Source organism: Mustela erminea, chromosome Y (genome assembly GCF_009829155.1).
Source record: "Mustela erminea isolate mMusErm1 chromosome Y, mMusErm1.Pri, whole genome shotgun sequence".
NCBI classification, from domain to species: Eukaryota; Metazoa; Chordata; class Mammalia; order Carnivora; family Mustelidae; genus Mustela; species Mustela erminea.
Genome location: NC_045636.1, coordinates 3,655,907 through 3,678,658, shown reverse-complemented (window position 1 = coordinate 3,678,658; position 22,752 = coordinate 3,655,907). Strand labels below are relative to the sequence as shown.

Genomic DNA, 22,752 nt, shown 5'->3' with positions numbered 1-22,752 from the left:
AATTTGTGGTCTCAGTGGCTATGCTTTCTTTATATACAAGTTACACAGATTTAAATTCCAAATTGTCAGGATATTTTAAATCTTTTGTTTTACTCCTTTTTTGCAGTTTTCCTTTATCAGGTTTTATGTTGTTGGTATCAACCTAGTTTGAGTGTGTTTAGAAGGAAGGAAATAATTTTATTTCAGGGGCTAACAATAATTATGTATTTATTTCATTAAAAATTTTTGTAAAAATTAGATTTTATAGATCTTATTTTTTTGGTCATTGTCTACATAAGTTTAAGTATTTTATTTTTAACTGAATGAATTTCAAAAGGAAACACTCTGGCTGAATGTTATCCTTGAATTGCTAGGAGACCAAGATCTTGTGATGTCACAACAACTTGGGTGGTGGGCCATTGTGATGGTCTGAATAGTTTATCTGTGTAGGCCAGCCAAAGTAGCATTTGAAGCTGCAGTGTTCAAAACCATGCAGATGAGAAACATAGCTGAAGGAAAACTTATTTGAGATGGCACATGTTTCTTCAGAAATTCAAGATGATTCTCTTAAAAATGGATCGACTGGTTCCGCAGCCTCCATTAGCTCTCCTTTGTGTGATTACACATTCACTGGAGATGTGGACCTGAGGTCTATGATTGAAGAAAATGCTTTTCAGGCCTTGTCAGGAGGATCCTTGATAAAAAGACCACGTTACACTTTCTGTGTCTCTGAACCAGATGAAGATAATGATTTTCTTTCTCTGACCTTTCCCAGAAAACTTTGGAAAATAGTTGAAAGTGATCAATTCAAGTCAATTTGGTGGGATGAGAAGGGAACTTCTATAGTGATTGATGAGGAACTTTTCAAGAAAGAAGTTTTGGAGAGAAAGGCTCCTTTCAGAATATTTGAAACTGGAAGTATGAAGAGTTTAGTTCGCCAGCTTAATCTTTATGGATTTAGTAAAATGCGACAGAGTTTTCAAAGATCTGCTTCTTTGGCTGACTTTCTAGCAGAGGAAAAAGAAGTCTCTGTTTTAAGCAAGGTATTTAAAAATGTTATTACTTAAATAAAGAATATATACGATTTTACTTTGTATAGCAGTAAGTACGGTCATATATATAGCCTAAAGTCAGATTTTTAAATTTCTAATTTTTTTAAAAATTGAGGCTAGAGAATCAATTGTCATACAGTTTTGCTTATTTGTGGAGCACAAGGAATAATATGGAGGACCTTGCGAGTTGGAGAGGAGAAGGAAGTTGGGGGAAATTGGAGGGGGAGGTGAACCATGAGGGACTGTTGACTCTGAGAAAAAAACTGAGCTATTTGGAGGGGAGATGGGTGGGAGGTTGCATGAGCCTGGCGGTATTAAGGAGGGCATGAATTGCATGGAGCACTGGGTGTGGTACATAAACAATGAATTCTGGAACACCAAAAATAAATTTTAAAAATTAATTAAAAGAAAAAAGAAGAAAAAGAAAAAATTGAGGCTAGCTTATGCATGAAGCTTTCAGGGTTATAAGAAATTTTGCTGGTATCTTTGACCCTTAGAATGAACTTCTATTTAAATAAGGTCCTGAAGCCACTTAAACTGCTATTCACTGTTACTTGTAAATATATAACAGATTTTCACAAACCATAATTAAATGTTTGTTTCCAGTAAGTAAATTTTAAAAAATATAATAGTACATATATTATTAGATGTCTTTGTATGATGAAAGAAGTCAGATTTTACATGTTATCTTATCTTTTATATTGGTTGGGAATGTCACTTAGTAACTTTCTTCTTTGGTTTTAGTTACAGTTCTATCATAATCCAAATTTTAAACGAGGCTGCCCCCAACTTTTAGTAAGAATGAAAAGAAGAGTCGGAATTAAAAATGCTTCTGCAGTATCACTAGTTCAAGATATCAACAAGAAATCCTGCAAAGGAGGGGATAATGTGGACAGTCTTAATTCTGGTTTTGTTGCTAAAACTAGTGGAGAAAGGGTATGCTCAAACTCCACCAATTTAAATCTGCCTCTAATAAGGAAGCCTTCTCCCAGCCAGAGAATTGCTACAACTTCCCCCATGAGAAGTGATTTTTCTCCTGCAACAACGTCAGTCAGACCAATCAGACCATCAGAACAAGTTGGAATGGAACAACATGCTGTTTTAAACCAGTTGACCACTTTTCACATGCACTCACATAGCAGCTACACTCAAGCAAATGGCCACATTGTAAACTTCGTTACAACTACAACTTCTACATCTCAGTACCGTATCATATCTCCCTTGCAGAGCAGTTATTTTGGAACAATGGTGGAGCCTTCTACTTTTTCAACTAGATATGCTGATTTGTCAGCTAGTGAGGCTCGTTTTTCTAACCTGCAACCAGCAGGCAACCCATGGTTCACAATACCAATGATAGCTGATACTTCTACTGCCTCACTTTCAAGGTCAACTCATCAACCCTCTCCATCATATGCACATCAAACTAATTATAACTGATCTATCAAAAGACTATCATTATGCAAGATAACAAAGATTATCACTTGTTGGCAAATGACCACACATTGGTGATTCTCTTATCTGAACAATAAAATTACATGTTCATCTTCATGGTTTCATTATCGTTATTTTTTGAAATAGAGTAAAATTATTATGTATTGTATTTTTTGTAATTTAACAACATTTGAAGTGCAACATAAATAAGTTATGTTTAAAAAAGAACGGGAGCATAGGAAAAAAAATTGAAGTTAAGTAATTTCTGAAATAGTCCAGGATGAATCAAATTAGGGCATAAATTACAAAGATGTGGAAACGGGCACCTGGGTGACTCAGTCAGTTAAGCATCTGCGTTTGGCTCAGGTCATGATCCCAGGGTGCTGGGATAGAGTCCCACACAAGGCTCTCTGCTCAGTATCTGCTTCTTCCTCTCTCTCCCCCCATGCTTGTGCACTCTCCAATAAATAAACTCTTAAAATTGATATGGAAGTGAATGAAATATAAATAAAATTTAGAAAAGACAAATACACAGTATTTAATATTTTCTCATATTCTCACAGTTATTTAGGAAAGCCCTTGGATTTTAGTTGGCAAAGGTGGTCTTCATTAAAAAATACGTTCATATTGGAATATATAACACACTTACCAGTGTAGCAACCATTATGTTATCACATGCTACAGTCATGGACTGCATCCACCAAAATGTGTAATTTTACAAGTGGCATTATCAGAGGCCTCTCTTACCATAGTGATCTCAAAACATTCCAGTTTGTGCTTTTATTTTCTCCCCCTTGTTAATGCACATTTAATTTTTTTTTAATGGATACATTTATGTTGCTTTCTGATTCCATTCACAGCCTACTCCAGGCTTAATTCCTTATGCTGTTATGGATGCCTTTTATTTTATTTTATTTTAAAAACTTTTATTAAGAAGATAATATTTCAATTACAAACTTAAATTAGTCTTATAACAATTAATCAAATGACTTAAACACATCTCAATATGTGGCATGCAGAAACCAACATGCCGTCATCTTTCAGACACTGCTGTTATTAGACCTGGTGAAGTGTACATTGTGCAGAGAAAATGTTGTGGGATACTTTTTTTTGTATTTTTGTATTTTATTTTTTATTTTTTAAATTTATTTTCAGCATAACAGTATTCATTATTTTTGCACCACACCCCGTGCTCCATGCAATACGGGCCCTCCATAATACACCACCAGGCTCCTCCAACCTCCCACCCCCCCGCCCCTTCAAAACCCTCAGTTTGTTTCTCAGAGTCCATAGTCTCTCATGGTTCACCTCCCCTTCCAATTTCCCTGAACTCCCTTCTCCTCTCCATCTCCCCATGTTATTTCTTATGCTCCACAAATAAGTGAAACCATAGGATAATTGACTCTCTCTGCTTGACTTATTCACTCAACATAATCTCTTCCAGCCCCATCCATGTTGATAACAAAAGTTGGGTATTCATCGTTTCTGATGGAGGCATAATACTCCATAATATATATGGACTACATCTTCCTTATCCATTCGTCTGTTGAAGGGCATCTAGGTTCTTTCCACAGTTTGGTAACCGTGGTCATTGCTGCTATGAACATATGGATGCCTTTTAAATTCTGAACCCTGAAATTTGGCATAGTTAACAAGTGTCTTAAAGACAACTGTTTATGGGCACCTGGGTGGCTCAGTTGGTTAAGCAACTTTGGCTCAGGTCACAGTCCCAGAGTCCCGGGATCAAGTCCCGCATCAGGCTCCCAGCTCCATGGGGAGTCTGCTTCTCCCTCTGACCTTCTTGCGTCTCATGCTCTCTCTCACTGTCTCTCTCTCAAATAAATAAAATAAAATCTTAAAAAAAAAAAAGACAACTGTTTATGTTAGCAAGTACATAGGTTTCCATTCCACTGCCCATTTTGAGTTATATTCAAACTCTTTTTAGTCATGCCAATTCCAATCATATAAATTTTATGCCAGCTCTTTCCTGGGTTTAGAAGTCCCTCTCCTGGATTATTTAGACTACTACTTTAAGCAGATGTAACCTGTTGGATGCCTTTACTTTATCTTGGACATTGGCACAGATTGAGCATGGTTACTGTCAAGTAGTATGTTTATATATATATATATATATATATATACATATATATATATATATATAGAATGAACAATAAATGAATGTTGGTGTAAGCCAATCAAAATTTACTTTTTGTGACTAAATATCCCCTGTCTTTCACTATTATCATATCTGGTCTTATTCTTCACTGGAAATTTTCTTTCAAAGGTAGTTCACAGTTGCACACACTACAGATAAAGAGTCTGGCTTAATGAAACTAAATCACTAGTTATCACTGCATGCACTAAATTTTCAGTTTCCAGTTTTTTGACCATTATGAAAACTTGGAAATTATGGTTACTACCACTATAAAGGCTTTTCCCCCTTCTGTTTCACTGAAATATAGGATTATTTCTCTGCCTTCCACAATTTTTTCAACTTCTTCTTTGACAAGTCATTCACTGAGAGAATTTGCTACATACTTACCAGCTGTTTCCTTTTTTTTTTTTTTACTTTATTTTTCCACTTTCCAAGATTCATTGTTTATGCACTATAACCAGTGATCCATGAAATATGTGCCCTCCTTAATACCCACCACCAGGCTCATCCAATCCCCCACTCACCTCTCCTCTAAAATCCTTGGTTTGTTTTTCAGAGTTTACAGTCTCTCATGATTATTGTCCACCTCCAATTTCCGCTAACTCTCTTCTCTCTTCCCAATGTCTTCTGTGTTATTCCTTATGCTCCACAAATAAGCAAAACCGTATGATAATTGACTCTCTCTGATTGACGTATTTCACTCAGCATAATCTCCTACAGAGCTGCTCTGAAGGATACATAATACTCCATAGTATATATGGACCATATCTTCTTTATCCATTCATATCTTAAAGGGCATCTTGGCTATTTCCACAGTCTGGCAACTGTGGACATTGCTGCTATGAACATTTGGGGATACAGATGGCCCTTATTTTCACTACATCTGTATCTTTGGGGTAAATACTCAGTAGTGAACAAATGGCAAACAGACAGATGAAGAAATGTTCATCATCACTAGCCCTCAGGGAGATTCAAATTAAAACCACACTGAGATACACCTTACACTAGTTCAAATGGCCAAAATTAACAAGACATTAAAAAACAATGTTGTAGAGGATGTGGAGAAAGGGGAACCCTCTTACACTGTTGGTGGGAATGCAAGTTGGTGCAGCCACTTTGGAGAACAGTGTGGAGGTTCCTTAAGAAATTAAAAATAGAACTTCCCTATGACCAGTTCTGTTTCTACAACAGTATTCCAACTATTATGCTGACTGATGTGCATAACAGTTACAAAATTTATCCCCTTGGCCTCTGAGATAGCTGGGATTGGGAAGAAGTATAGATCTGAACATCCACAGATCTTAGGCTAACAATTGATTCTATCAATCATCCTATTGGATCAACACATATTTTCAAGTTGTGCCTACACAGAAAACTTTAGAGTCATCACTCTGATTTCTTCCTGGAGTTTCAGGACAATACCATGGTCACAGATGTCTATATGCCTTTAAACACTATTTTTTAGTTCTCTGATGTGAAATTATAGAGAATGTAGCTTAGCAACATGGTAGAATGTTCTACATAAATGTTTCAAAGGAAAAAGTTGAGTCCTAAAATAATAAGTGAAAAAGCTTTAAGTGGGTAAATGGAGAACATCGGGAGAATCAAAAGAAAAATCATGGGAGAAAATGAGAGGATGGATAAGCTGTTTAAAGTATGTGAAGTAAATATGGCAAAAGTAAGGACAGAATGAGGTGTCAGAAAGAAAAGACAGGAAAGTGAATAAGCAAATGCAGGAAAGAGGTAAGCATGACTTGACTATGCTTTTCCTACCTCTCCTAATTCTTTATACTCTAAAGTATAAAACAACATAATTTCAATATAACCCACGGTCTCAGAATATTCTAACCCACAACACATCATGGGATTTCTTGAGATTGAGAATAAATAAACATTATTCTTGCTTAGGGTCTGACTTAAAATCATTCATCTAAAAAATAGCTTCCAACATATGGCCCAAAAAGAATACTACAGATGTTCTATGAAAGAAATAAATACAGTATTCCCTATAATACACATAAGTACAACTACAATTCTTAGGTTTTATGTATAAAACAAATTTTGTAAAAAGACTCTGAAAGGTGGACAAAATAAGTAAATTAATGAAGAACCTCAAGAACCAGCAAATGGGGTGCCTGGGTGGCTCAGTGGGTTAAGCCGCTGCCTTCGGCTCAGGTCATGATCTCAGGGTCCTGGGATCGAGTCCCGCATCCGGTTCTCTGCTCCGCGGGGAGCCTGCTTCCTTCTCTCTCTCTCTCTGCCTGCCTCTCTGCCTACTTGTGATCTCTCTGTGTCAAATGAATAAATAAAATCTTTAAAAAAAAAAAAAGAACCAGCAAATGATGAGTTGGTAATTTCCCTGGACTTTTTAATTTGTGGATGAGGCTATATAGGAATATGTCTTTGCGCTTGTGTGTGTCTGAGAATGTGTTTTTATCTGTGCACCTAGATCTTTTTGCCTTATACTTCACTGACTTTGTCCTAAAGAAACCCAGACATGCAAATAGGCACAGACAAAAATGCCCCAATAAAAACTGCTTTCTCTATCCAAGGGGCTAGGAAAGGAGTATCATACCAAGACAGAAATCTGTTATACATTAATTACTGTACTTTAGCCAACAACAAAAATGGAACAGTTTCACTCAGGTCAGCAAACCCAGGTTAGAATTCCATTGCATCAAGGAATAACAAAGGGCCTCAAGCTTCTGTTGGGATAGTACTAGATAAGGCCAAGTAGAGAGCTGGGATTTTTTATTACAGTAAAGAGGCACCTCTTTCCTCTTAGCCACAAAGATACCAGTAGGCCTATGGGGAGTGGAAGCTTGCTTACTCATCAGTAATGAGGAGTACTTTTTCATCAAGTGTCATAGGTAGTCCATGAGAAAATTTGAAATTCTGTTGCCACATAGCAGGACATCTCTTTCCCCTGTTTGAGTGGTATCACACAGCTTACTACAAGAGAAGGAAATTATAACAACATCCAGAGTTTCAAAAAATACCCTAAATTTCCAACTTTCAAATAAAAATCACACCCTGTGCAAGGAACAGAAAACTCTCAACCTGAATGAAAAATTAGAAGTACCAACAAAGAATTACCAGACATCAGAATCATCTAAGGCTTTAAAACTGCCATGATAAAACTGCTTAAATGTGAAATTTTGAACATACTTGAAGCTAATTAAAAGTAGAAAGCATAAATATTTTAAATTTCAGCAAAAAATGAGAAATAATGGAAAAACAAGAATGCAAAATAATATAAATTGTATAACATTATCTGACATTGTGCTAAAGGTAATTAAAGGAAGGATTTAAGGCAATTGTAAATAGTGGAGTGCTAAAGAATTTAAAGGAAGGTTTCTATATTTCACTCAACCTGGTTTAAAAAAAGTCAGAAAAGAGAGTATAGAAGGGAGACAAGATGGCAGAGAAGTAGAAGGCACTGTTTCAACCTGTCCCCTAAAGTGAGCTGATTACCCACCAAAGAACTCTGATCACTCATGAAATTTGCCTGATATTAGAATTGTACACTTCTGGATCTCTATGGGGGCAGAAGATGTCAGTGGGATGGTAAAGCAGAGTGGGAACATGGGACTTGTAAACAAAAGGAAGATAAACAAAAGGAGGAGGGAGCCACCAGAAGTGACCAATTGGAAAGTCATAATCCAATATGAGAATGCCCTGTGATTGGGGGCCAGCATTAACTTGAAGTCTGTTTGAAAGCACTCAAAAAGAGCAAAAGATCTTAAGGGGAAATTGGTGGAATTGCATGGTTAGGGACAGGGACTTAAACCCATGGACTCAGGATGGCCACCGCTGGCAGGGAACCAGAGAACACAGCGAAGAAGCCAGGTCTTGATCCCTGACCCTGAGAGCAACTGGGTGGTGGCATCCATGAGGGTTAGGGAACCTGCTGTGGACAACAGACAACAGAACCATAGAGTTTTGCACTCTGCACACATGCTGTGCTATCTGAGTCACCCCCGATACCCACCCCTGAGAGAGGTCCATCCAGGCATTCTCTAGGACCCCAGAGTCTGATCACTCTCAGCCAGGGCCAGTGTGAAAGTATCAGTGTGCTGTCTCTGGTTGGGACCTCCCTGGTGGTTTGGAGCTGCACAGACAACCGCGGCTCATATTTCTTATGATTTTGGGTGCAAGTGAGAGTTCCTGTAATCCCAAAGACTGTGATTGGGGATGTGCTCTGCCAGTGGTGGAGGGGGAATTTATGTGTTCTGAAACAACCGGAGAGGAACAAACAGAGGCTTCTCTCTGAGATGGAGGTCTGGATGCAGTTTGCTTTCCTCTAAACCTCCAAAGAACCACCAAAAGCCACCAACGGAGAAAAAACAAAGAAACAAACAAACAAAAAACAAAAACAAAAAACCCTCCAGAAAAAACTAACTAACAAACAAACAAAAAAAAACCTCCAGAGAACAAAAGTTTGAAAAACCGGTTTCCTCAGAGCCCAGCCCCTTGATTGGGACAGGAGGACTCAACTCTAGCAAGCCTTGCTGAATAACCACTTGGCAGGCCCCTCCCCTAGAAAGCCAGCCAAAAAAACCCAACAACAAGAAGCAAAAATAGAAGAGGAAAACCACCACTACTTTACAACATTATTTTTAATTCATTCTCACTATTCTGATTATTTTCATTTTTTTAATATAAGCTTTTAACCGATTTACCATTACAATGAAACGTTCAGTACGTCAGATTCCATAAAAACCTTTTAACATGAACTTTTTTGATACATACACCTGTGTTTGTCTTTTGCTTTTCTATTTTTAAATTTTATTTATTTATTTATTTATTTTTAATATTCATATAGAGATAAGCTTCAAGGTAATCCCCTTTCCCCAATCAATGCCACCCCTATATGTAAACCAGTTTTAATTCCCTTTATTTCAGGAAAGTTGAGTCTTTTAACAAAGATATCAAGATACATCCAGGAAGAATCAAAATAACCTTTGACACTGACAATGAGAATTTATAACCACCCTCTTATCTTTTCTTCTGTCAGTGTTTCTGTGTATATATTTTTGTTCTGGTAGTATACAAATCTTACTTGGGGTTGTTTTGATGGGGTTCTTTTATTTATTTATTTATCTCTCTTGTCATCTACTTTTGTCAGTCTTTTTGTTTGTCTGCTTGTGTTTGTATATTCACAAATCTTACTTTTCAGGCCCATTTGGGCAGGGCCTTCACTTTTATTTTATTTTTCCTGTCTCTGTCTCTCTCTTTTTTTCTTTTTCTTTCTTTTTAGTGGGGACGCTCAATTGCTCAGAAGCATTCCAGGGTGCACCTTGCCTAAACCACGTTTGATACATTCAGGTACACATCCATTCAGCCATCTCTCACCAAAGTGACTAGGAGTAGGAATACCCAACAGAAGAAAAATTCAGAGACTGGGCCCTCTCCATCAGAGCTATTGGATATGGACATTAATAGCATGTCAGAAATGAAATTCAGGCTAACAATTATCCAGGCAATAGCTAGGTAGGACTGGGAGGAAGTCTTTGATGACAAAATGGAACTGATTAGGGCAGAAGTGAAAACCTCCATGAAAGATTTATTAACAATGCTCCTAATGAGTTCAAATCAAATCTAAATTCTCTAAAAGATAGGGAACTGAGGCTAAAGATAGAATTAGTGATCTAGAGGACAAACTGATAGAGGAAAAAGGATCAGGGGGAAGCCTGGAACAGTTTAGAAACAATGAAAACAGAATTAGGGAAATAAATGATGACATAAAATGTTCCAATGTCAGAATTATTGGAATTCCTGAGGGAGAGGAGAAAGAAAGAAGACTAAAATATATAGTTGAACAAATTATCCACGAAAATTTTCCCAATCTGATGAACGGAACCAGTGTTTGTGTTCTAGAGGCAAAAAGGCCTCCCCACGCCCCCGCAAGATCACAGAATCTAGAAAGACCTAGAGACACCTGATTGTAAAGTGATGAAATATAATTTTAAAAAGGAGCTCTTGAAAGTGCCTAGGGGGAAGAGATTCCTTGCATACAGAGGAAAGCCCATCAGAATAATATCAGACCTGTCCACAGAAACCGGGAAAGCCAGAAAGGACTGGTAAGATGTATTCAGGGCTCTAAATGAGAAGAACATATAGCCCCAAGAATACTTTATCCAGCAAGACTTATATTCAAAATGGATGGAGAGATAAAGAGCCTCCAAGACCAGCAAGGGTTAAAAAAGAATGTGACCACCAAGCTGGAACTGCAAGAAATATTAAGGAGGGTTTGAAAAGAGAAAAAACAAAAACAAAAACAAAAATATCACTAAACACAAATTTATGCAGACAATGTATAGAAACAAAGACTTCACAGGTAACAGGATGTCAATAAAAAATGTATCTCTCCATAATCACTTGAAACAGGAATGGCCTAAATGCACCCATAAAATGACACAGGGTTATAGTATGGATAAAACAACAGGACCCATTCATATGTTGCCTACAAGAGACCCATTCTGAAAATAAGGATACATCCAGACTGAAAGTGAAGGGATGGAGAAGCATCTTTCATGCTAATAGGCCTCAAAAGAATGCTGGGGGAGTCATTTTCATATCAGATAAATTAGATTTTAAACTAAAGACTGTACTCAGAGATACAGAAGGACACTACATCATTCTTAAAGGGACTATCCATTACGATGATCTAACAATTGGAAATATTTATGCCCCTAATAGGAGAGCAGCCAATTACATAAGAAAACTATTAATCAAGATAAAGAGTCATATTGGTAGGAATACACAAATAGTAGGAGATCTTAACATGCCACTTTCAGTAATAGACAGATCATCCAAGCAGAAAATCAATAAAGAAACAAGAGCATTGAATGGCACATTGGATCAGATGGACCTCATAGATATATACAGAACATTCCACCCTAAAACAACAGAATACTCATTCTGTTTGAGTGCAGATGAACCATCTCCAGAATAGATCACATACAGGGTCACAAATCAGGGCTCAACTGATACCAAAGATTGAGGTTATTCCCTGAATATTCTCAGATCACAGTGCTTTGAAACTGGAGCTCAACCACAATGAAAAGTTTGGAAGGAATTCAAACACCTGGAAGCTAAAGGCCACCTTGCTTAAGAATGCTTGGATCAACCAGGAAATAAAGAAAAACTTAATTCATGGAAATGATTGAGAATGAAGACACTTTGGACCAAACCTATGGGATACAGCAAAGGTAGTCCTAAGGGGAAATACATATCTAAGACTCCCTCAAAAAAATGGAAAAATCCAGAAAACACCAGCTGTCTTTACACCTTAAAGAACTGGAGAATCAACAACAAATTAAGCCAACTCCACATACAAGAAGGAAAATAATCAAGATTAGAGCAGAGATCAATGAGATGGGAACTAGAGACACAGTAGAACACATCAATGAAAATAGAAGCTGTTTTTTTTTTTGAACAATCAATAAGATTGATGAACCATTGGCCAAACTAATCCAAAAGAAAAGAGAGAAGGCCCAAATTCATAAAATTATGAATGAAAAGGGAGTGATCACAACTAACACGAAGGAAATAGAAACAATCATCAGAAGTTATTCTCAACAGTTACTCTCAACAGTTAAACAACCTCGGTGAAATGGATGCATTCCTGGAAGCCTATAATCTCCCAAAATTGAACCAGGAAGAAATTGACAACCCTAATAGACTGATATCTAGTAACGAGATTGAAACAGTGATTGAAAACCTCCTAAAAAACAAGAGTCCAGGACCAGACATATTCCCTGGAGAATTCTACCAAACATTCAAAGAGGAAATAACACCTATTCTCCTGAAGCTGTTTCAAAAAGTTGAAACAGAAGGAAAACTTCCAGACTCTTTTTAGAATCCAGCATTACCCTGATCCCCACACCAGGCAAAGACCCCACCAAAAAGGGGAACTTCAGACGAATATCCCTGATGAATATGGATGCTAAGATTCTCAACAGGGTCCTAGCTAATAGGATCCAACAGCACATTAAAAAGATTAACCACAATAACCAGGTGGGATTCATCCTTGGGTTGCAAGGATGGTTTGACATTCGCAAATCGATTAATGTGATAGAACAAACCAATAAGAGAAGAGAGGAGAACCACATCCTCTCAATTGATGCAGAAAACCATTGGACAAAATCCAGCACCTGTTCCTGATTAAAATGCTTCAAAGTATAGGGACAGAGGGAACATTCCTGAACCTCATAAAATCTATCTATGAAAAACCGACAGCAAATATCATCCTGAATGGGAAAAAGCTGACAGCCTTCCCTTTGAAATCAGGAACACGACAAGGATGCCCACTCTCACAACTCTTGCTCAACATAGTATTAGAAGTCCGAGCAACAGCAATCAGACAACAAAGAGAAATAAAAGGCATTTTATTAATTGGCAATTAAGAAGGCAAACTGTCACAGGTGATATGATACTTTATATGGAAAACCCAAAAGACTCCACCCCCAAACTACTAGAATTCAAATTCAGTAATGTGGCAGATTACAAAATCATTTTACAGAAATCAGTTGCCTTTCTATATAGTAACAATGAAAATACCGAAAGGGAAATTAGAGAATCGATTCCATTTAATATAGCACAAAGAACCATAAGATACCTGGGAATAAACCTATCCAATGAGGTAAAGGACCTGTACTTGAGGACCTACAGAACACTCATGAAACAAATTGAAGAAGACACAAAAAGATGGAAGACCATGGATCAGAAAAAACAAAAAAAAAAAAAAAATCAAACCCTGTTAAAATGTCTATACTGCCCAGAGCAATCTATACTTTCAATATCATTCCAATCAAAATCCCACAAGCATTTTTCAAAGAGCTGGAGCAAACAATCCTAAAATTTGTATGGAATCAGAAGAGACCCTGAATTGCTAAGGAAATGTTGAAAAGAAAAACAAAATTCGGAGGAGGAGTCAAGATGGCAGAGAAGTAGCAGGCTGAGACTACTTCAGCTAGCCGGAGATCAGCTAGATAGCTTATCTAAAGATTGCAAACACCTGAAAATCCATCGGCAGATCGAAGAGAAGAAGAACAGCAATTCTGGAAACAGAAAAACAACCACTTTCTGAAAGGTAGGACCGGTGGAGAAGTGAATCCAAAGCAACGGGAAGATAGACCCCGGGGGGAGGGGCTGGCTCCCGGCAAGCGGCGGAGCAACGGAGCCCAAAATCAGGACTTTTAAAAGTCTGTTCCGCTGAGGGACATCGCTCCAGAGGCTAAACCGGGGCGAAGCCCATGCAGGGTCAGCGTGGCCCTAGGTCCTGCAGGGTCACAGAAGGATCGGGGGTGTCTGAGTGTCACAGAGCTTGCGGGTATTGGAATGGGAAAGCGGGCTACAGAGACAGAGCTGACAGTAAGCTCACAGCTCGGTGTTACCTTGAACCGGTCGCAGGCTCGGTGAGCTCGGAGCGCGGCTGGAGGTCAGGCAGACAGGAGTAACTGGGCGCTGTTCTCTGAGGGCGCACTGAGGAGTGGGGCTCTGGGCTCTCGGCTCCTCTGGGCCGGAGACCAGGAGGCCGCCATTTGTATCCCCGTCCTCCGGAACTCTACGGAAAGCGCTCAGGGAACAAAAGCTCCTGAAAGCAAACCTGAGCAGATTACTCACCCCGGGCCCCTGGTAAGGGCGGTGCAATTCCACCTGGGGCAAAGACACTTGAGAATCAATACAACAGGCCCCTCCCCCAGAAGATCAACAAGAAATCCAGCCGAGACCAAGTTCACCTACCAAAGAGTGTGGTTTCAATACCAAGGAGAGCAGCAGAATTCCAGAGGAGGAGAAAGCAAAGCACAGAACTCATGGCTTTCTCCCTGTGATTTTTTTTTAGCCTTGCAGTTAATTTAATTTTTTCTTTTTCATTTTTTGTTTTTTTTTTCTCGCCTTCTGGTAAAATGTTTTTTTTTAACTTTTACCTTTTTCTTTTTTAATGTTTTTTAACTAGTTTATCTAATATATATATTTTTTATTTTTTATATTTTTCTTATTTGTTTTTTTTTAATTCTTTTCTTTTCTTTTTTTTTTTTCTTTCTTTCTTTTTGAACCTCTTTTTATCCCCTTTCTCCCGCCTCACGACTTGGGATCTCTTCTAATTTGGTTAAAGCATATTTTCCTGGGGTTGTTGCCACCCTTTTAGTATTTTACTTGCTCCTTCATATACTCTTATCTGGACAAAATGACAAGACGGAAAAATTCAACACAAAAAAAAAGAACAAGAGGCAGTACCGAAGGCTAGGGACCTAATCAATACAGACATTGGTAATATGTCAGATCTAGAGTTCAGAATGACAATTCTCAAGGTTCTAGCCGGGCTCGAAAAAGGCATGGAAGATATTAGAGAAACCCTCTCGAGAGATATAAAAGCCCTTTCTGGAGAAATAAAAGAACTAAAATCTAACAAAGTTGAACTCAAAAAAGCTATTATTGAGGTGCTATCAAAAATGGAGGCTCTCACTGCTAGGATAAATGAGGCAGAAGAAAGAATTAGTGATATAGAAGACCAAATGACAGAGAATAAAGAAGCTGAGCAAAAGAGGGACAAACAGCTACTAGACCACGAGGGGAGAATTCAAGAGATAAGTGACACCATAAGATGAAACAACATTAGAATAATTGGGATTCCAGAAGAAGAAGAGAGAGGGGAGCAGAAGGTATACTGGAGAGAATTATTGGGGAGAATTTCCCCAATATGGCAAAGGGAACGAGCATCAAAATTCAGGAGGTTCAGAGAATGCCCCTCAAATCAATAAGAATAGGCCCACACCCCGTCACCTAATAGTAAAATTTACAAGTCTCAGTGACAAAGAGAAAATCCAGAAAGCAGCCCGGGAAAAGAAGTCTGTAACATACAGTGGTAAAAATATTAGATTGGCAGCTGACTTATCCACAGAGACCTGGCAGGCCAGAAAGAGCTGGCATGATATTTTCAGAGCACTAAACGAGAAAAACATGCAGCCAAGAATACTATATCCAGCTAGGCTATCATTGAAATTAGAAGGAGAGATTAAAAGCTTCCAGGACAAACAAAAAATGAAAGAATTTGCAAACACCAAACCAGCTCTACAGGAAATCTTGAAAGGGGTCCTCTAAGCAAAGAGAGAACCTACAAGTGGTAGATCAGAAAGGAACAGAGACCATATACAGTAACAGTCACCTTACAGGCAATACAATGGCACTAAATTCATATCTCTCAATAGTTACCCTGAATGTTAATGGGCTAAATGCCCCTGTCAAAAGACACAGGGTATCAGAATGGATAAAAAAACAAAACCCATCTATATGTTGCCTCCAAGAAACTCATTTTAAGCCCGAAGACACCTCCAGATTTAAAGTGAGGGGGTGGAAAAGAATTTACCATGCTAATGGACATCAGAAGAAAGCAGGAGTGGCAATCCTTATATCAGATCAATTAGATTTTAAGCCAAATACTATAATAAGAGATGAGGAAGGACACTATATCATACTCAAAGGGTCTGTCCAACAAGAAGATTTAACAATTTTAAATATCTATGCCCCCAACGTGGGAGCAGCCAACTATATAAACCAATTAATAACAAAATCAAAGAAACACATCAACAATAATACAATAATAGTAGGGGACTTTAACACTCCCCTCACTGAAATGGACAGATCATCCACGCAAAAGATCAGCAAGGAAATAAAGGCCTTAAACGAAACACTGGACCAGATGGACATCACAGATATATTCAGAACATTTCATCCCAAAGCAACAGAATACACATTCTTCTCTAGTGCACATGGCACATTCTCCAGAATAGATCACATCCTCGGTCCTAAATCAGGACTCAACCGGTATCAAAAGATTGGGATCATTCCCTGCATATTTTCAGACCACAATGCTCTAAAGCTAGAACTCAACCACAAAAGGAAGTTTGAAAAGAACCCAAATACATGGAGACTAAACAGCATCCTTCTAAAGAATGAATGGGTCAACCAGGAAATTAAAGAAGAATTGAATAAAATCATGGAAACAAATGATAATGAAAATACAACGGTTCAAAATCTGTGGGACACTACAAAGGCAGTCCTGAGAGGAAAATATATAGCGGTACAAGCCTTTCTCAAGAAACAAGAAAGGTCTCAGGTACACAACCTAACCCTACACCTAAAGGAGCTGGAGAAAGAACAAGAAAGAAACCCTAAGCCCAGCAGGAGAAGAGAAATCATAAAGATCAGAGCAGAAATCAATGAAATAGAAACCAAAAAAACAATAGAACAAATTAACGAAACTAGGAGCTGGTTCTTTGAAAGAATTAATAAAATTGATAAACCCCTGGCCCGACTTATCAAAAAGAAAAGAGAAAGGACCCAAATAAATAAAATCATGAATGAAAGAGGAGATATCACAACTAACACCAAAGAAATACAAACTATTATAAGAACATACTATGAGCAACTTATGCCAACAAATTTGACAATCTGGAAGAAATGGATGCATTCCTAGAAACATATAAACTACCACAACTGAACCAGGAAGAAATAGAAAGCCTGAACAGACCCATAACCAGTAAGGAGATTGAAACAGTCATTAAAAATCTCCAAACAAACAAAAGCCCAGGGCCAGACGGCTTCCCGGGGGAATTCTACCAAACATTTAAAGAAGAACTAATTCCTATTCTCCTGAAACTGTTCCAAAAAATAGAAATGGAAGAAAAACTTCCAAAGTCATTTTATGAGGCCAGCATCACTTTGATCCCAAAACCAGACAAGGATCCCATCAAAAAAGAGAGCTATAGACCAATATCCTTGATGAACACAGATGCGAAAATACTCAACAAAATACTAGCCAATAGGATTCAACAGTACATTAAAAGGATTATTCACCACGACCAAGTGGGATTTATTCCAGGGCTGCAAGGTTGGTTCAACATCCGCAAATCAGTCAATGTGATACAACACATCAATAAAAGAAAGAACAAGAACCATATGATACTCTCAATAGATGCTGAAAAAGCATTTGACAAAGTACAGCATCCCTTCCTGATCAAAACTCTTCAAAGTGTGGGGATAGAGGGCACATACCTCAATATCATCAAAGCCATCTATGAAAAACCCACTGCAAATACCATTCTCAATGGAGAAAAACTGAAAGCTTTTCCGCTAAGGTCAGGAACACGGCAGGGATGTCCATTTTCACCACTGCTATTCAACATAGTACTAGAGGTCCTAGCCTCAGCAATCAGACAACAAAAGGAAATTAAAGGCATCCAAATCGGCAAAGAAGAAGTCAAATTATCACTCTTCGCAGATGTTATGATACTATATGTGGAAAACCCAAAAGACTCCACTCCAAAACTGCTAGAACTTATACAGGAATTCAGTAAAGTGTCAGGATATAAAATAAATGCACAGAAATCAGTTGCATTTCTCTACACCAACAGCAAGACAGAAGAAAGAGAAATTAAGGAGTCAATCCCATTTACAATTGCACCCAAAACCATAAGATACCTAGGAATAAACCTAACCAAAGAGGCACAGAATCTATACTCAGAAAACTATAAAGTACTCATGAAAGAAATTGAGGAAGACACAAAGAAATGGAAAAATGTTCCACGCTCCTGGATTGGAAGAATAAATATTGTGAAAATGTCTATGCTACCTAAAGCAATCTACACATTTAATGCAATTCCTATCAAAGTACCATTCATCTTTTTCAAAGAAATGGAACAAAGATTTCTAAAATTTATATGGAACCAGAAAAGACCTCTAATAGCCAAAGGGATATTGAAAAAAAAAAGCCAACGTTGGTGGCATCACAATTCCGGACTTCAAGCTCTATTACAAAGCTGTCATCATCAAGACAGCATGGTACTGGCACAAAAACAGACACATAGATCAATGGAACAGAATAGAGAGCCCAGAAATAGACCCTCATCTCTACAGTCAACTAATCTTCGACAAAGCAGGAAAGAATGTCCAATGGAAAAAAGACAGCCTCTTCAATAAATGGTGCTGGGAAAATTGGACAGCCACATGCATAAAAATGAAATTGGACCATTTCCTTACACCACACACAAAAATAGACTCAAAATGGATGAAGGACCTCAATGTGCAAAAGGAATCCATCAAAATCCTTGAGGAGAACACAGGCAGCAACCTCTTCGACCTCAGCCGCAGCAACATCTTCCTAGGAACATCACCAAAGGCAAGGAAAGCAAGGGCAAAAATGAACTATTGGGATTTCATCAAGATCAAAAGCTTTTGCACAGCAAAGGAAACAGTTCACAAAATCAAAAGACAACTGACAGAATGGGAGAAGATATTTGCAAACGACATATCAGATAAAGGACTAGTGTCCAGAATCTATAAAGAACTCCTCAAACTCAACACACACAAAACAGATAATATGTCAAAAAATGGGCAGAAGATATGAAAAGGCACGTCTCCAAAGAAGACATATAAATGGCTAACAGACACATGAAGAAATGTTCATCATCACTAGGCATCAGGGAGATTCAAATCAAAACCACATTGACATATCACCTTCCACCAGTAAGAATGGCCAAAATTAGCAAGACAGGAAACAACATGTGTTGGAGAGGATGTGGAGAAAGGGGGACCCTCTTACACTGTTGTGGGAATGCAAGTTGGTGCAGCCACCTTGGAGATTCCTTAAGAAATTGAAAAAAGAGCTTTCCTATGACTCTGCAATTGCACTGCTGGGTATTTACTCCAAAGTATAGATGTAGTAAAAAGAAAGTCTGTCTACTACAATGTTCATAGAAGCAATGGCCACAGTCACCAAACTGTGGAAAGAACAAAGATGCCCTTAAATGGATGAATGGATAAGGAAGATGTCCATATACACTATGGAGTATTATGCCTCCATCAGAAAGGATGGCCAAAATTACCAAGACAGGAAACAGCATGTGTTGGAGGGTTTGTGGAGAAAGGGGAACCCTCTTACACTGTTGGTGGGAATGCAAGATGGTGCAGCCTCTTTGGAGAACAGTGTGGAGATACCTCAAGAAATTAAAAATAGAACTTCCCTATGACCCACAGTTGCACTCCTGGGTATTTACCCCAATGATACCGATGTAGTGAAAAGAAGGGCCATCTGTACCTCAATGTTTATAGCAGCAATGGCCACGGTCGCCAAACTCTGGAAAGAACCAAGATGCCCTTCAACGGATGAATGGATAAGGATGATGTGGTCCATATACACTATGGAGTATTATGCCTCCATCAGAAAGGATGAATACCGAACTTTTATAGCAACATGGACGGGACTGGAAGAGATGATGCTGAGTGAAATCAGTCAAGCAGAGAGAGTCAATTATCATTTGGTTTCACTTATTTGTGGAGCATAACAAATAGCATGGAGGACATGGGGATTTAGAGAGGAGAAGGGAGTTCAGGGAAATTGAAAGGGGAGGTGAACCATGAGAGACTATGGACTCTAAAAAACAATCTGAGGGTTTTGAAGGGGCGCGGGGTGGGAGGTCGGGGTACCAGGTGGCAGGTATTGGAGAGGGCACAGATTGCATGGAGCACTGGGTGTGGTACAAAAATAATGAATATTGTTATGCTGAAAATAAATTAAAAAAAAAAAAAAGAAAAGATGTATACCCAAATTTTTATCAACATGGATGGGACTGGAAGAGATTATGCTGAGTGAAATAAGTCAAGCAGAGAGAGTCAATTATCATATGGTTTTACTTATTTGTGGAACATAAGAAATAACAATAGAGGACAGGAGGAAATGGACAGGAGAAGGGAGTTGAGGGAAATTGGAGGGGGCAACAAACCATAAGAGGCTGTGGATTCTGAGAAACATTCTGAGGGTTTGAACGGGGGGGGGGGCATTGGGTGAGCCTGGTGGTGGGTATTATGGAGGCACGTCTTGCACGGAGCACTGGGTGTGGTATAGAGACAATCAATTCTGGTACAGTGAAAAGAAATAAAAAAAAATAGAGTTGACTTCTTCATTGCCAATTTGGATACCTTTTATTTCTCTTTGTTGTCTGATTGCTGTTGCTAGGACTTCTAATACTATGTTGAACAAGAGTGGTGAGAGTGGGCATCCTTGTCTTGTTCCTGATCTCAACGGGAAGGCTGAAAGCTTTTCCCCATAGAGGATGATATTTGCTGTGGCTCTTTCATAGATAGATTTGATGAAGTTCAGGAATGTTCCCTCTATCCCTATACCTTGAAGCATTTTAAACAGGAATGGATGCTGGATTTTGTCCAATGTTTTTCTGCATCAATTGAGAGGACCAAGTTGTTCTTCCCTCTTCTCTTATTGATTTGTTCTATCACATAGATTGATTTGTGAGTGTTGAACCATCCTTGTAGCCCAGGGATGAATCCCACCGGGTCATTGTAGGTAATCTCTTTAATGTGGTGTTGGATCGTGCTTGCTAGGATCTTGTTGAGAATCTTAGCATCCACATTGATCAGTGATAATGGTCTGAAATTCTCCTTTTGGTGTGGTCTTTTCCTGGTTTTGGGATCAGGGTAATGCTGGCTTAATAGAAAGAGTCTATTTTCCTTCTGCTTCAATTTTTTTGAAACAGCTTCAGCTTATTTCTTCTTTGAAAGTTTGGTAGAATTCCCCAGGGAATTCATCCTGGGCTCCTGTTTTTTCGGAGGTTTTTGATTACTGCTTCAATCTCGTTACTAGGTATTGGTCTATTCAGGTTGCCAATTAATTCCTAGTTCAATTTTGGAAGTTTATAATTTTCCAGGAATGCATCCATTTCATCTAGGTTGCTTAGCTTATTGGCATATAATTGTTGATAGTAACTTTTTTAAATTTATTTTTTATTTATTTTCAGCATAACAGTATTATTTTTTTACCATACCCAGTGCTCCATGCAATCTGTGCCCTCTATAATACCCACCACCTGGTACCCCAACCTCCCACCCCTCTGCCACTTCAAACACCTCAGTTTGTTTTTCAGAGTCCATAGTCCCTCATGGTTCACCTCCCCTTCCAATTTCCCTCAACTCCCTTCTCTCTAAATCCCCGTGTCCTCCATACTATTTGTTATGCTCCATATATAAGTGAAACCATGTGATAATTGACTCTCTCTGCTTGACTTATTTCACTCAGCATAATCTCTTTCAGTCCCGTCCATGTTGCTACAAAAGTTGGGTATTCGTCCTTTCTGATGGACAATAACACCCCATAGTGTATATGGACCACATCTTCCTTATCCATTTGTCCGTTGAAGGGCATTTTGATTCTTTCCACAGTTTGGCGACCATGGTCATAGCTGCTATAAACATTGGGGTACAGATGGCCCTTCTTTTCACTACATCGGTATCATTGGGGTAAATACTCAGGAGTGCAACTGTGGGTCATAGGGAAGTTCTATTTTTAATTTCTTGAGGTATCTCTACACTGTTCTCCAAAGAGGCTGCACCAACTTGCATTCCCACCAACAGTGTAAGATGGTCCCCCTTTCTCCACATTTCCTCCAACACATGTTGTTTACTGTCTTGTTAATTTTGGCCATTCTAACTGGTGAAAGTTGATATCTCAATGTAGTTTTCATTTGAATCTCCCTGAGGCCTGTTGAGGATGAATATTTTTTCATGTGTCTGATAGCCATTTGTTTGTCTTCATTGGAGAAGTGTCTGTTCATATCTTCTGCCCATTTTTTGATAGGATTGTCTGTTTTGTGTGTGTTGAGTTTGAGGAGTTCTTTATACATCCTGGATATCAACCTTTTGCTGTACTGTCATTTGCAAATATCTTCTCCCATTCCGTGGGTTGCCTCTCTGTTTTTTTGACTGTTTCCATTGCTGTGCAGAAGCTTTTGATTTTGATGAAGTCCCAAAAGTTTATTTTCACTTTTGTTTCCTTTGCCTTTGGAGACATATCTTGAAAGAAGTTGCTGTGACTGATATTGAAGAGATTACTGCCAATGTTCTCCTCTAAGATTTTGATGGATTCCTGTCTCACGTTGAGGTCTTTTATCCATTTCGAGGTTATCTTTGTGTACGGTGTAAGAGAATGGTCGAGTTTCATTCTTCTACATATAGCTGTCCAGTTTTCCCAGCACCATTTATTGAAGAGACTGTCTTTTTTCCACTGTATATTTTTTCCTGTTTTGTTGAAGATTAATTGACCATAGAGTTGAGGGTCCA

General features: G+C 38.4%; 1 protein-coding gene across 1 annotated transcript; it reads left to right on the top strand.

Annotated features, from left to right (window-relative positions):
- The first annotated feature begins 413 nt into the window (after positions 1 to 413).
- On the top strand, positions 414 to 2,561 carry LOC116583931 (heat shock transcription factor, Y-linked-like). Its single transcript, XM_032331957.1, has 2 exons — positions 414 to 1,022; positions 1,776 to 2,561. Exons 1-2 carry the CDS (start codon positions 510 to 512, stop codon positions 2,466 to 2,468), a joined length of 1,206 nt encoding a protein of 401 aa, XP_032187848.1. The 5' UTR covers positions 414 to 509; the 3' UTR covers positions 2,469 to 2,561.
- Positions 2,562 to 22,752: the final 20,191 nt, after the last annotated feature.

Coding starts and splice junctions, on each gene's coding strand:
- LOC116583931 (XM_032331957.1), top strand. CDS start 510: ATGGCACATGTTTCTTCAGAAATTCAAGATGATTCTCTTAAAAATGGA. Junction 1,023..1,775: donor AAGTCTCTGTTTTAAGCAAG/GTATTTAAAAAT, acceptor CTTTGGTTTTAG/TTACAGTTCTATCATAATCC.